General features: G+C 44.1%; 1 protein-coding gene across 3 annotated transcripts in view; it reads left to right on the forward strand.

Annotated features, from left to right (window-relative positions):
- The window catches only part of SRGAP3 (SLIT-ROBO Rho GTPase activating protein 3), a 123756-nt gene that overhangs the window by 71427 nt on the left and 37262 nt on the right, over positions 1-15067 (forward strand). For all 3 annotated transcript variants that reach the window (XM_054076564.1, XM_054076561.1, XM_054076562.1), the window contains exons 4-6: positions 3720-3782; positions 9446-9631; positions 11104-11232. In XM_054076564.1, the coding sequence (XP_053932539.1) occupies positions 3720-3782; positions 9446-9631; positions 11104-11232 (378 nt within the window). The remainder of the gene's footprint in view (positions 1-3719; positions 3783-9445; positions 9632-11103; positions 11233-15067) is intronic.

Genomic DNA, 15067 nt, shown 5'->3' on the forward strand with positions numbered 1-15067 from the left:
ATAAAGCAAGTGTCTAATTTAGAGTTTGGGTTTTGTGGATGGTGCCAGAGATTCAGAATGATATTTTGGCATTTTTTCCCATAAACACACAAGTGTAATTTTTCTGTTATAAAAATGGGAGGCAGCAAACTCGGAGGGGAGACGAGTTCTTCAGCTTCTTGCCTGCATTTGGAAGAGACTCCAGCATTGTAGAGTTGAATGCTCTTGGATCTCGGGAGGCTTTTGATGATGCCGGAGACCACTCTGGTCTCTAGCAACAGGATCCAGGGTGTTTGGTGTATAGTGTCTGTAAGCAAATGAATCTTTAAATATAGTACCCACCTGTGGTTGCCCGTGTCAGTGTGACTCATGGGAACAACACACTGTTAACAACTGAGCCATTTTTTGTTGCTCTATTTAGGAGTCTAAAATTAGGTTTGAAAATTACAGCTTTGTGGACTTCCCTGCCGCCGCACAGGAAATCTAGGGCAGAGGCAAGAGATGCGTCTGACTTTGGGCCATTTCTTCTACCATGAGCCTGTCCTCCTCCATGTGCTTTGGGCAGGCTCCGTGCAGGGCCCAGGCTTTGGCTCATGAAAGTGCAGGGTCAGCTGGAGGGGTCCCATGTGCCTCTGAACTCCTGAGGCTTTGGGCCTCTGGGATGCAAGACCTCCATTTGTAGACCTTGACGTAAATAGCTCATGTTCTGGATGTATCTGGGAGTGATGTGTGCTTTCAATAGCTTTCTGTTGCTTATTAGCGAGGCAGTGAGATTTTCAAGACCAGCTAATGACCACTGGTGTCAGTGGGGAGGGAAGGGACTGGGGATTCCAGCAGACGAGGTTTCCAGATGGCTGGGGGTACTTAGCACCTTCTGGTAATTGGCATCTTCTTGGCATCTCACACACATGAGATGGCAGCAGCGTGCATCACTTGTGCCTTCTGAAGATGGGACTCTTCCAAATACCTTGACACTAACCCACAGATAAACTGTAATTGCCGGATGTTCACTGCATGCAGAGAGCTTCTACTCTTTAGATTCTTTGCTTGACTCTTTGCATTCAATTCTAACTTTTAACACTCTACAGTTAAACTTTCATATATGCAGGTTATCCAGTTAGTTTGATTAGAAGATTGCTCTGTGTTGTGGGCTTTAGCCACCCACCCAAGAAGCTGACAGGATGTTGTTCATCCTGTTTTGTTGTGTGCACAAAAAAAGCATGGAGTTATTTGAGGAAATCTGCAAGAAACTGATCGTTTGTTTGGTTTATGTTTCTTTTGGTGGTTGGTTGGTGGAAAGAGGGTGTCTGTGCTTAGTTTAGACATATCTTCAAGCTATAATAAATGTTTCCTAACCAAGAGCTTCCACAGAGATATTTAGGGTAATTACAGGGAAGGCAGGAAAACAGTGCATGCACATCTGCAGTAGCATCCAACCGCTGGATTTCTCAGTAGGAGTTGACTTGATTTGCTGCCAAGCTTAAATGTTCAGCAGCAAACCGAGTCCTGGCCTCTTCCATGAAATTCCATGTTCGTGCAGTAGGAGGTAGGCAACTGGATCTGCTTCATGCTGCTTGGCAAGAAAAGTGAAAACACAAACTGATAATAGGATTTAAGCAGACAGGGGAGCAGAGGGAGGAAGATGCCATGAGTTCTTACATGCGCAGTGAGCTTGCTGAACTTTGGCTGTTGCTGTTGTGAAATTGGAAACTTTATTATATAACTGTGGTGTAGCTATTTCATAATAAAATATCCTTCTTGAGACTTTGGCGTACTCAGGTCATAATAGTGAAAATGAGCTACTGAAGACAAAATGGGAAGGGTGGATCATGGTCAAAGTGAACTTAAAACCTGAAATAGTTGGGCTAGGAAGTTGTCAATCTATGTTCTGAAATACCAGAGTTGATTGGAAATCTCAAGCAACAGCAGGCGTCTTTGATAAATATATCGAATCAAGATAGATTGACAAATGATACTGTATGACTGGAGAATGCAAAGCTAGGGCGTTCGTGTACCCACAAATAATTACTCTGTAATTTTACAGGGAAGTTAGTTTAGCGCTAACGCACAGACGGCTTAGTGCGGAGAATGCAACAGCCACTTACCCACGTCCAGTATTGCAGGTTTTGTTTAAAAATAGGCAAAGTCAAGCTATAAACCACTTCTGGATATGGAGCTGGCCCTGGTTTCATGCACTCTGCAAGTCTTAGTGTGAAACAAGTCCCCCAGATGGGGAGTTGACTGTGGGCTGGACATTAATGCTGCCAGCAAAGCGTATGTCTGTAGTTCTAGATTCACCTCTGTGTGTTTGTGGGATAAATCAATTCAATTGTGTGATGTTCCTCATCATGGTCTCTGAAACCCAGGTTGTGTGATCCATGGGCAAATATCGACCTCACGCAAAAATGCAGCAATTCTGAAATAGTGCAAGGATTTGCTGTACTGTGTGTGTTCATGTTTATAATCACACATTTTATTTTGTTAAGGATTTGTAGAAAATTAAAGGAAATAAAAATGCTAGTTTACTTTTAAATTTCACTGTTACAGGCAGATTGGAGGAGGAAGCCATCTGTATTTTGATTTTAATGCTTAAAAATGGAAGAAACAGAGCCCAGATGTGGATTGGCAGCCCTGTTGATGCTGTCTTTTCAGCTCCCAGAGTGGGAAGGATATTAGACAGGATTTCTGAAGTGGTGGAAATAAGGGCCCTGGGCCATTTCTGATGCTTCAGGGCTGTTTAATTTTTTAAAATAATATGTAGAATTAAAATGTACATGGTTTTGTTAACTCCACTGCAGAGAAAAGAATGGTGAGTTGCATATTTGGCAGGGAAGCCAGGAGAGGGCAAATCTCCAAGGGGGCAAAAGGTGTTTAAGACAGGCACTACCAGAAGCCAGTTGTGCTGCCAAGGTCCACCCACTCTGTTGTTGGCTGAGAGAAGGAAAGAAAAAAACCCTATAGGCATGAGAGCAATGTGAAAAATGCAGCTGGATAGCGGCCGCAGAAATAGGTTGCTGTGGTTTTGTTCTGTGTGGGATGGATGTGAAAGCCTTTGGACATTATCAGAATCTACCTGGGCACAGGGGCGGAAGGGCTTGGAACCAGTTGGGATCAGGTTGGTCACTCAGTTTAAGTAAAGCATAGAACAACGACTCACTGCTTCCCTGTCCTACCAGCTTGCCAGCGTTCCCAGACTCTGTTCCTTCTTCTGGTGCCAGTGTCCCATAGCAGTACTCTGGCAGCGTTGGAAACCCTCTGTGTACCTTTGATCAGGTAGTTGGATGGAAAAAAACCTCATCTCATTTCTTCTTCCTTAGTTGAAACTGGGTATTTGTAGAGATCCCGTTCCCCCTTTCCATACCTCCTGTCTCTCCTGAGTTTGGGGTGCCCTTTGACTGACGTCAGGTCCTCTGGAGCCATGGTGTGCTGGGAGCGTTTGGAGCAAGGGCTGAGCAGCTGTGTGCTGGTGCTCAGCCTGTGCAGGGCATTGAGGACAATGTGCTTCTGCTGCAGACCACAGCTGAGGACCTGCTTCTGGTAGGGTAGTGCTATCACAGTGCTGCTCACAGTGTGTGCAGACTGCTCTTGCGAATGCGGCTTGGAGAAAAGATTAAGATGCACATGCATGGAGTATTTGGCAGTCATACAATTTTACTCCTCTCTCCAAAATGTATTTTCCTTTCAGAAATGCAAGTTGTGAGCATAAGAGAATCTCTATTCTTCTTCCTTTTATCTTCCAGAGTAAGGAGATTGGCTTACAGATGCATGAAGAACTCCTGAAAGTCACCAACGAGCTTTACACGGTGAGTAATGAGCTGATCCTAGCCTGTGCAGCGAGGGGAATGTAGGCAATGTCATTTGTTAGAACAAAATGTCTGTTCAATGTTTCAGCGATTTGAGGAGGCTTGCTCTCCCTCCTGCGGTACAGCCCATTCGTTCCTCTTGCATTTGTTAGGAATGTTTCACTCTTCGCTGGTTTTGACGGCAGCAGAGGAGAATTTCCCAGCAGTCCTACTGTGAAGGCTTCTGTGGCCACATCAGGGAGCAGATCATACTGCGCAACTGTTTTACTTAAGTGTAAATGGGCGTGTTTGAACATGATCCATTGCAGTCCCTGGTGTCCATAATGTTCTCACCTGCCGAGCCTTCTACACAGTGTTGCCTTGAGGCTTCTTTCTGTTTTCACTGTGTTGGTGCTTTCTACAAGGCTCAGAAGCTGTGCTCTGAGCTGGTAGTGCCAGTTTATGGCTGAAACCTGCCCTGCTCATGTCAGTCTGATGGCCTCTGGATGATGGCGGAACATGAACTTCTGCTGAGAAATGCATAAGACATTTAGCTCATGTGTTCTCAGCTTCAACTCCTTGCTCCAAGGAGCACTTTGGTTGCGGAACTGTCTGTGCCTCCAGGTGAAATTGTACCCTGTTATTCAGGACATCGCTCTTCAAGCAGGTTTTCATAATAGTGCTGTAAAAGTCTTTTGTGTTGCTACTGTCTCTTGCCCCATAGCAGCTGGATTTTTTCAACTTTGTGTTTTAGGATGAACAAAGCAGGGTAAAGTCTGTCTTGTGTTGGAAAATTGAGATCATATATTTGCTTTCTTCAGTTGTATCTGTTACTGGTACCTAAATAATACTGCAGTAGGTTTATTCCTAAACAGTAATTTTATTCCATTTTCTAGAAAAATAGATCTAAACAAAAGAGCGTGAATGCTATTATTTGAAACTTCTCCCATAGATCTTCTCTTAACAGGTTTGTTTCTGCTTTAGTTGTTGAAGGATTCAGTTTTTGAGACTGGCAGCGTGGGTGGATAGCCAGGTTGGATTAAAAAGCCTGCATGAGCTTTGGGAATGCGTTACTGACGGTTGAATGTCACAAGCTGTGTTAGTGGTGGTGACTAAGATTAATTACAACAGCAGCATCACAGATGCAAAATAAGGGAAGACTAACAAGGGTTGGGCTGACCTTAATACCTGTGGACCAGTGCGCTCCGAACCCCAACATGGGACAGGAGCATCACCTGAAGGACATGGCTATAGGTCAGCTTGAGGATCAGAAGTGGTCTGAGGTCCAAAATGCGTTGCAGTTGGCTAAGGAAGAACATAGAGAGTAATTTTGTTCCTACCAAGTCTGCAGCAAAACTTGTCTTCACTATAACGGAGATTGCAGTCCATTCACTGCTTTGATCCCACACGCTGAACAGAATGTGTTTGAATGGTGAAGCAGACTGGAACAGCTGGAAGAGCTTTGTGTTTTCTTTGAACTGACCTTGCTGCTGAGATAACAAACTGACTGTGTTATGCACTGGGAAGGAGCAGGGAAGAAATGCTTGTTTTGGAAATGACGACAAAAATGCAGAAAAAGCAGGCACTGTCAGGCAAACAAGATCATCTTAAATCTGTTCAGTGCAAACCAGCTTCCCCTCCAGTCAGTAGTTTGCTGTCCTTGAGACATCAGGTAAAACAAGCTTAATGGCGTACTTGGCTTGCAGGTTGATCTGACGTGCTGGGTTGTTTTGGGGCATCTTCAGGACTGACTGACATGGAGTTGGCATATTCCTTGCAACGTGTTGGGTACCCAGGAGCAGCACATTCAATAAACGTGGCTGCTGACAAAATCAGGACCAATGGCGCAAAGGACATCAAGCTGCTTCTTGTAAAATGTCATTTGTCTTGCTGTTGACGCAAGGAAGTTGTTTATCTTGCCTGTGGCCAAGCCTTGTATCCGTAGTGCATCTGTGGCCTGGCTAGGCTGCTTTTTAGGCCTTTATGAGTGGAATTCCATGCACTGTGTGCAACTGTATAATTTTTTCCAGGCTTCACAGGCATTCACTGTCTCAAACGTAAGCAAAAATAACTAGATTTATTTAATTCAGGCTTGTTGCTCTTCTGATGCAAGTAGCTCTGTGGACTCGGTGCGGAAAGAACTAAACCCAAACCCCATGCTGATTTTAACTAAAAAAGGAAGTAGGAAGTTGCTTGCTCCATTCCGAAGTAGGAGTTGCTTGTGAACAGTTTTGCGTAGAAATAATTTAGCTGTGCATTAAAACCTGCTTCATTCTTTTGATTCCTGCTTACAGACTCCTGCAGACAGATATCAGATTGAAGTCTGTAAAGATTGGAAGTACTTTGTTTCTCTGCTCACAGGTCCCTTTCTGTATTGTATGCATTCTTATCTGAAGAAGTCAGGCCAAAATTAGTGTAAGAAAAACAGTAACCCCAGAGCACTGTTCTGGTAGTGCTTTCTGTAAGCTCTGGCAGTGGTGTGTGATTTGTTGTACGGCACTAGGAATGGGCAATTTGATAGATGGGCTTTGTTTGCCATAACGCAGGGACACCGCTATAGCTGACAGCAGCGTGTTAAAGTCCATAAAATATTGTGATGTGAACCAGTGCGATGCTTTGTCACAAGATAGGATGGAATTGGATTAATAACAGTGAAGTAAATTGTATTAATTACAATAATAATAAGTACAGATACACTACCGAGGTTAAAAACAATAGTAATAGTTATCATTCCCTGTGTAGCAGAGTATGAATTGGCTGAAGGAAATTTTCCCCTTCCATTGGGAGCACTGCGATAGCGGAGGCCACACTTTTGTGGTTAGCGTGTGTTTTCAGCATGACACTTACAGTAGAAATCGTTGACTGTATCACACAGTAGAATTGTGTTGATATATTGCTCTATATGATGCCATGGAAATGCTCTGAAAAGAATGTTTGCTTTCATGTTTTCTTAAAAGACCAGGGAGGTGGAGTTCAGCATCCATCGGGCTAATGGATTTGTCCCTTTCCTAGACCTTATGCTGTGGGTGTCACTTGGATGGAGCCTACAGCACAACCTAAAGAGGAGGAGGCTGGAGGCTTCAGCAGGCTTCCACCTATGGCTGTGCTCATCTCTTCTTCACCTTGTGTGCTGGGCTTGTGTTTTGGTCTGCCCTATTTCAGGAGGGCCTGAGCCTATGCTTGACACGGGTCAACTGGTTTCTGATCTGGCTCTTCTGCTACATCAGAACCTTAATGACAAGCTAATTAGAAATATGAAGCACCTCTAGCTGAAGACAGTGAACAATACCATTTATGGCCGGTATTTTGGCAATGGTCTTTATCCAGAACATATTATTAATATTGGAAAACACAACTGTGTTGTTAAATAACTAATGAACATTGGAGCATATTTTTTTCCTCTCCACTGCAGCTAATTAACTTATTTGCAGAAAAGATCCCAGGGATGCAGCTGTGGCAGTTTTTCTTTATGAAACAATAGCGAAAGACAGGGACAATGTGACTCAATTGCAAGTGCTGAGAAGGCACTGGGGAATTGCAGATCAAAGGGCTGATTGCTGTAGTGTAGGTAGTCCTCATGCAAAATTAAGGCAGATATTAAACCAAACAGAAATATCCCCTGAATTTCCAAGCCTGAGCTGTGTGGCATGGCAGATGATGAAGAGCACGTTTGGCACAGTGAGCTGTTTCAGTCATCTGTTTCACCAAGATGGATGCTGAAGTCTGGAGAAAATATTTTAATGGTTATTGGGTCCTTTGCACTTTAAGAGACTTTCAGATCCTGTGTTACCTTTTCTGGTTCAAGCAGTGAGAAAATACAGAGGGAAAAAGGGCCTTCATTAAATACAGTTTCTTCAGTCATTAACAAGTAAGTCAGTAAGCGCCTGTGCAAAGGTACCAGATCGCAGTGGGGCTGGGGCCCTCCTTGCAGCACTGTGTGCGGTACAGTCCTGCCTTGCAGTCTGCCTTGGAGGCAATGGAAAAAGGTGTTACAGTAGTGTGTCCCCAGGTCTGTGGCAGAGTGGCATAGCCATGGGTGAACAGAGACAACCGGTGAATTGTGCTGAAGTTTTTCTGGTTAGGTTCATAACCTTTAGATTGCACAAAATTCATGCAATTTGGACCACTGTTTAGTTGTTGCACTTTCCTGTTGCATTGCATCTGGGTGCTGGGGAAACCTCTCTCATTACTGCCCAACTGTGCTGAAGTGCAGGACTTTTCTTTTTCGTTTTCCTCTGAGTTTTTCATAAAAAGATGGGGACAGTGAAGATGAGGGCTCGGTGAAGCCCTGTAGTCTTTCTTCTTCGGAAAGAACTAGAAATTGTCTGATCTGTTTAGTGTGTTTCCTGTGAAGTTCACTGCAGAAATTGCAGTTTGAAATATGTGACTCGAGTCTGTGTTAGAATTTGCAAGATTTTGACATAAAGCATCTCAAAACCAAACCACAAGTCTTTGCTTACTATTCCTTATAGTCACTTAAAATTCTAACTCCCAGCGATGGGACATTTGTGCAGGCTTCAATGCGGCATTTAGACCATGTTGGCAGCTGATGTTTGTGCTTGGCAAGAGGAGAGATAATACGTTTCAGCCTAACCTCATCCAAGTTAAACACTCCCGGTTCCTGATGACAACCACAGCTGAGGAAAACTGTATTTTCTTCATTAAGACTTGTGCAAAGTTACTCTGCTTTTGTGGGTTCCTGCTCCTTTCTAACTCATGCGCCTCAAGGCGAGCCTGTCCTAGTGCCATGGCCAGCAGTACCCAGGCACTTCGCATGAGGCTGATCCTCAGTGAGAAGTCAGACATCTCAAGCCTTGTCAAGGCAATGTGAAATAAAACATCCAAATCCTGAAGGGAGATGATAAAAAGGGACAACATGACTAAAGGCATAAAGAGAGAGGAGCAGATGTGTTCCTCTTGCCAGCTCCATTAAAATGATCACAACGTGCCCTTTGGGCTTTTTGTGTCTGCAGTGGAAGGCTATGGTAGAAGTTTTGCCTGTAGGAGTTTTCCAGGCAGCAAGATCAGCATCGTCTATCCAGAGTCAGTGATGACGTTCTTGAATTTAAAGGACAAGGTGCAATCCATCCTGACACTGACTGTGCTTACCGGCAGCAGCAAGAGGACAATTAAGTGGTGACAGGAGACAGACTTCATTTCTGCTTGGAAATTGCAGTTCCTCACCGTTCAAGACTGGATTTACTGTCAGGATGGAAGAACAGGTTTTATGTTGATGCATCGGCTTTCAAAGTTCAAGTATAGAAACAGACAGGTTGGGTCAAAAGTGGCTTCAGGTTGACTTTGGCCTCCTCAGTCCCTTGTTGTGGAGGCCCTTATGCCAGCTGTGATGTGCTGGAAATTTTCTCATTTCCCTGTAGGAAGATACACAATGCTCTTTGAATGCAGGTGTGTGCTGGAGGCATGCCTCAGCCTGTCCCCACAGCAGAAACCAAGCAGGAATAATGGTTCTTACACCAGCTCTGTGCCATTTTAAAATGGGACTAGTGATGGGGTTCATTTTATAGGCTTTCCTTCCCAGCTTGTTCCTTGAAGCCCTGGTGGCCTCTACAGCCCTGGCAAAGCTGCGGCTGCTCTACGCTGCCCATGGTCATCATCTTCTCTTTGTCCACTGATGCTTTTTGTGGTTGTGGGGGCAGGCGATTCACAAACTTCTGTTTCTTCAGGTGATGAAGACCTACCACATGTATCATGCAGAAAGCATTAGTGCTGAGAGCAAGCTGAAGGAGGCGGAGAAGCAGGAGGAAAAGCAGTTCAATAAGTCAGGGGACATCAGCGTGAACCTGCTGCGGCATGAGGACAGGCCTCAGCGGCGGAGCTCTGTCAAGAAGATTGAGAAGATGAAGGAGAAGGTGAGTAAGAGGACAGGGAAGGCAGGCTGGGGTCACGACTCCCTGTGGGCAAGAGGATTTGGCTCTGTCTCTGTCCCTTTCCGCATAGCTGCTCCTCTATTCCTGGGAAAGGGTTAAGGAGGATGTCAACTTGTGTGTGACTTTTCTAAAGGGCAGTCTGAGGAGACCGTAATGAGTCTCTTTGCTGCTTTCTGCCTGTAGAGAAAGTGCCAAAATCAGCCGGAAGTAAGGATTTGACCCAAAATCGGGCTGGCACTGTTCAGCAAGAAACTGGGATGGGGGACATCAGGGTAGTACGGCCTCAGAGGAGGTGGTGGACCTTCATGGGAGCCATATGCCCACCCATAACATCTTTCAGGCTGGCTCTCTGGAAGGGAGGGCTGAGAAGGGTGGCTGGAGGGGCCTCGGAAGCTGACAGCTCCAAGAGAACATGGCAGAGACAGGTGGTACGAGGTGCTCCTATGCCAGCTGCTTGTGCTGGGGTCCATGGGTCTCACTGGGGACTTGCCCAGGCCCGGGCTGGCAACCAAGAGGCTGTGCTGACACTGAGGAGGGCAGCGATGCTTTCCGATCCAGACACGGAACTGCAACAGGGGACTGTGGTTTGTTCATGACTTTGTTTTTAAAAAGGCTGTTTTAACAATGAATAATAGCTGTCCCAGGGTTCTTTCAGTCAGAGACTCATGGCAGGCAAAAGAAGGGTTGGATGCATAAAATAACGGTGTTTCTTCCTCCATAGACTGTCTGGGAGTTAAAGTGCAGCATTTCGTTGGCTTTGCTAGTCAAAACACTCAGCTCCATTCCAGCTTCACCAAATCTCCCTGGATCTCAGGATCTCTAAAATTGTAACTTTTCTGTTAATTGCAGAGAAAAGGCAATAGCTTCCTTAGCCAGGAAGGTTTTGCATGCATAGTGACTCAGCACCGAGATGTTGTCTAGTGGCAAGCCTTTTTGAAGGGTTAATCTTTTGTGCTAAACCTTTAGACTAGTGATCTGCCTGAGCAAATGCCCCAGATCTGAGCACATCTGCTTTCCTACAGTTTTGAATTCTGGGTCCTGTTCTAAGTTTTGTAGCTTGGGCCTCTGGGCTGGATTCCACTTTGGTACAGCTGCATAAATCTGGAGCTAGTCCAAATGTATGTCAGCGTATCTAGGAGTAAAATTTGGCCCTCTTAATTTTGATTGATGCCAAATGCTCCACGAATGCACAGATGAAGGAAGAGCAGCTGTGCTCAGGATGCACTGGGTACATCTGAGTAGAATGCGCTCATTGTGCTTTGGCTGATGGTACCAGGGATGTTCAGATGCTGTCTTCTCAATCCTGGCAAAAGTGCCTGTTTTCATACCTGATAACAAATTTTATTAATTGACACGTCACACCCAGGCTACAAAGTGCTGTGGGGCCCTGCAGCAATGGAAGCTGTGAAAGTAGCATCCTATTTGTGCTCTAACGCTCTGTTCTGCTTTTTCAGAGACAAGCCAAATATTCTGAAAACAAACTGAAGTGTACTAAAGCCAGGAACGACTACCTGCTGAACCTGGCAGCCACCAACGCAGCTGTCAGTAAATACTACATCCACGATGTCTCTGACCTCATTGATGTAAGTTCTTCTTCCCCTGTGTGCATCCTGCCCATTTTCTGCTGATAGGTACAGAGCTAAATCTTAAGCATGGTTTGGTCCTTAAATGCACTCTCACGTGGTGGTAAGGAAGGGGTATTTCTTGGGGCTTTAAAATATCCTTAACGCGGGCCTGAAAATGTGCTGTAAATTTAGATTATTTTTTTTCCCCTGTGGTGTTTTTTTTCCTCCCAGCTACACATGCATTTGACTTTCCCCCCCGGCTGATGTAGATTTATATAAGCAGAACTAGGGCTGCCATTATGCGGAAGCCATAGAACAGTTTGGGTTGGAAGGGACTTTTAAAGATTGCCTGGTCCAACTCCCTGCCATGGGCAGGGATGCCTTTCATCACATCAGGATACTCAGAGCCCCATCTGACCTGATCTTGGTCACTTCCAGTGATGGGGCATCTATAACTTCTCTGGGCAATGCTCAGAGTCAGCCGCCTCTGAGCTTTATGGTGGCCACGTGATCACACAACAAAGCAGTCGATCCGTATTTATGCAAGAACATCATTCGAAGATGAACTTCTTTCATGAATGTCAGGAAAAAAAAAAGGAATATTTCATTGCAAATGCAGGGTATGAACCAGTCTGAACCAAAAACTTCCTTGAATGCATAAGCAGGGGAGTCTGAATTGAACTGTGCGGTTCAGGCGTGTCTGATAAAGTTACAAACAAGAAACTGCATGAATGTTTTCTGCACTTTTCATGCTGTATCACAAGCGTGATAAGGTCTGATTGTTGGTATATGTTGGCTCTGCCCTCAGAACCATGCAGATGTGATGCTTTCCTTCACATTAAAGTGACAGCTTCATCTGCTGTGGCTCCCACACAGCAGAATGTCCTACAGCTGGAGCGTCTCAAAGTCCGGAGCTTTTGGAGGAGAATTTTCCTTGGGGCAAGCCAAATGAGCCTGAGGGGTCCTCCTGGCCCATCAATTAGTCTGCTTTTGAAACAGATGAACTCATGAAGATCAGATACATCCTTGTTTTGTTGTTGAAACAGAAGATTTTTCTTTCTGATATGTGCATCTTTAGTTTCTATCAGTATGAGCAGGCATTTAGCTCTCCTTAAATTTGGTGGCAGTTCAGCACATGTGGAAGTGCTTTCCTAGCTAGGGAAGGTGCTCCCTGAGTTCTACCTGAAGTGCTTATGGTATGCAATAGCCTCAGGGCAGGAACTGCTGGAAGCAGGTTTCATAGTGATGGTAGGAACTGGAACTCATGTGTATCAGCAACTCCTATGAACTGCTTTTAAATGATTCACGAGAAGAGATTTCCATTTCTTCCTTTAATAGGCATCTTCACAGTGGTATAGATTGTGCTATTCAGCTTTCTCCTGCTAGAGTTGCTTCAATAAGCACATAAATAATTGATCTTTAAGTACCATATTAGTCTTCATCATTACCTAAATGTATGATTTAAAAATGTACTGAAGTGTTTATCTCCTATTCTAACCCACCGAAGTATATTTATTCTTTTAAGCATTAAAGTAATTGCAGAACCCCTGATAATTTCAGGATTTTGAGATATAAGAAAATATTCTCAGTATGTCCTTTATGTTCTTGTTATTATTTAAGATGTATTCAGCCATATTAAAAAAACTAGTAACTTGATCATGGAAGCCCTTAAACAGGAAGGTATGATAACACCTTGATTCATCTGTGGGGTTTCTGCTTCCTATTGTGTGTATTCTTTCTCTCGCCTTCTCATTTATTTCAAGAATTAGTTATTTTTATCGAGTTTTGGGGACTTTGATTTCCTAGAGAGTTGCCGAGTTCTGTTTTAGTTCCAGCTGTTTATATTATTCCTCCCAACTTTATTTCCTTGCTGATGCTTCCACTGGAGTCAGCAGATGGCTCTTCTTCTGCACTCCAGGAACCCCTTCAGGGGACTTTAACTAAAGCGTCTTCAACTTTAGGCAACTAAATTCCTCTAATTATATATTCTGTTCACCAAAGAAAACAAAATATTGAATATGTGAGCTGCACACGAGTGTCCTAATTTTAAATCCCTAGAGGAAGAGCAGTTTATTTGAAAAGACTTCTGTAGAAATTCAATATATTTTGTGATAGCATGGCAAGAACTGTTTCAGCGCGCTCCAGAAGAAGATCATGTTCACTGTGTCCCACTAGTACTGAAAGTGGTTGAACGGAAAGACAGCCATCAGCTTCAACTGCTTTGGACTTTCCATAGGTGTGTAATCCCCGTAAAGGAAAATATTTTTTAATAAAGTTATAAAGTTAGTGTTTTAATCTTGTTACTTTGAACAACGATAAGAAGATAGTGCCTTTCACTCTCGGGAATGATGATGCTGTTTGCGGGCACTGGCAGAGTACCGTGGCTGTATGCAGGATGGGGGTAGTGTCCCTTGGGGCAGCCCTGCCATTGGCTTGGGATGCAGCAGAGGGGCTCTGAGCAGAGAAGCTTAATTTTGCCTTTGGTCGAGAGCCAGCAGAGCCCTTGGCTGCAGCAGAGTGAGCAGAGCAGGATGATGCAGGATCTTGGGTGTCTGTGTGTGTGTGTAGCTGTGTCCGACAGGAGGAGCAGATCTACAGGATGAGAGTGAGTGTAGATGGGCTTCATGGTAGGAACGGTGTTTTGGTTTAGCTCAAAACCTGGCTGGCCATGCTTTAATATGCAAATTCATGGAGATGATTAATGATGTACCATGCTGTCTTTCTGGGATGTAGAAAGGGTGACAGGGGGCTCTCACACACCCTTCATATCAAGCACAAATTGCTTATGCAGTTTTTTGATTTGTACGCAAATCTGAACCGTCAGGACACTGGAGCAGCTAATTTAGCGTTTTCCCCAAATCCCAGATGGCTCAGTGTCATCTATTAGGCACAGCCTTGACATTTCATGTGCCCTCAGCGTCACTGCAGAGTAGTGACTTTTATAACAAAGCCGTTCTGCTAATCTCTCGCTCTGGTGAGAAAGAAGGTCCCAGCTGCTCTGGGAGAAGGCGGAGAGTCCTCCTAGGGCTGCGATTTTAATGAGAAATGTAAAACCTGCTCAGAGGAGCTGTGAAGTGGTACAGAGCGCATCTATCCTTCTGTCTCCAGTGGCCTTTTTGTTTTGTCCTTTAGAAAGGAAGAGAATATAGAGACCGATCAAATTAGACTTGGATTTGAAGTACACCATTGTGCCTCTTTGCCTGGAAGAAGCATGTGTGTATATTAAAATGCCTGAGTTCATCTCTCATTTCTGTCATTAACTATCTGACCAAGTTAATCTCTTTGACCATGTATGTGAAGTAGAGATAAAACTGCTTATCCATCCCTCTGGAGTTCTGTGTGAAATGGCTGCAAAATAGTTTGAAGTGGTCACATGAAAGATACCACTACATTTAGCAGAGTAAAATTTAACAATCAGTGTCAGTATGTATAGATTCACCATAACTTGTTCAGTCTCTGGTAAATCCTTTAGAAACAGCATCTTACTTCTGTATGAATTGGTGTGTTTACCATTTCTGAGACAAACAAGCAAGTAAAGGAGGGGAATTGAGACAAGCAAGCAAGTAAAGGAGGGGAATACTGATTAATTTAATACTACATGTTACTGCCAAATTGTTCAGTCCCTCGACTTAGCTGATGGCATTGTCATTTTTCATATGGCCAAGTGCTAAAAATCTTCAGTTGGCTTTACTTACCTCACAGTAAAGCCCTAGGTTTTTGCAGCAATGTTGAGAGAGTAGAGGCCAGAAAATATAATACACATATAAATGAATAATATATCTTTAAAGAAAGGGTAAAGACAAAATGTAGAAAAAAGGGCAGAGCTGGGCAAATAAGGAGAGCTCTTTGTTGC

The sequence above is a fragment of the Cuculus canorus genome, chromosome 11 (genome assembly GCF_017976375.1).
Source record: "Cuculus canorus isolate bCucCan1 chromosome 11, bCucCan1.pri, whole genome shotgun sequence".
Lineage (NCBI taxonomy): Eukaryota > Metazoa > Chordata > Aves > Cuculiformes > Cuculidae > Cuculus > Cuculus canorus.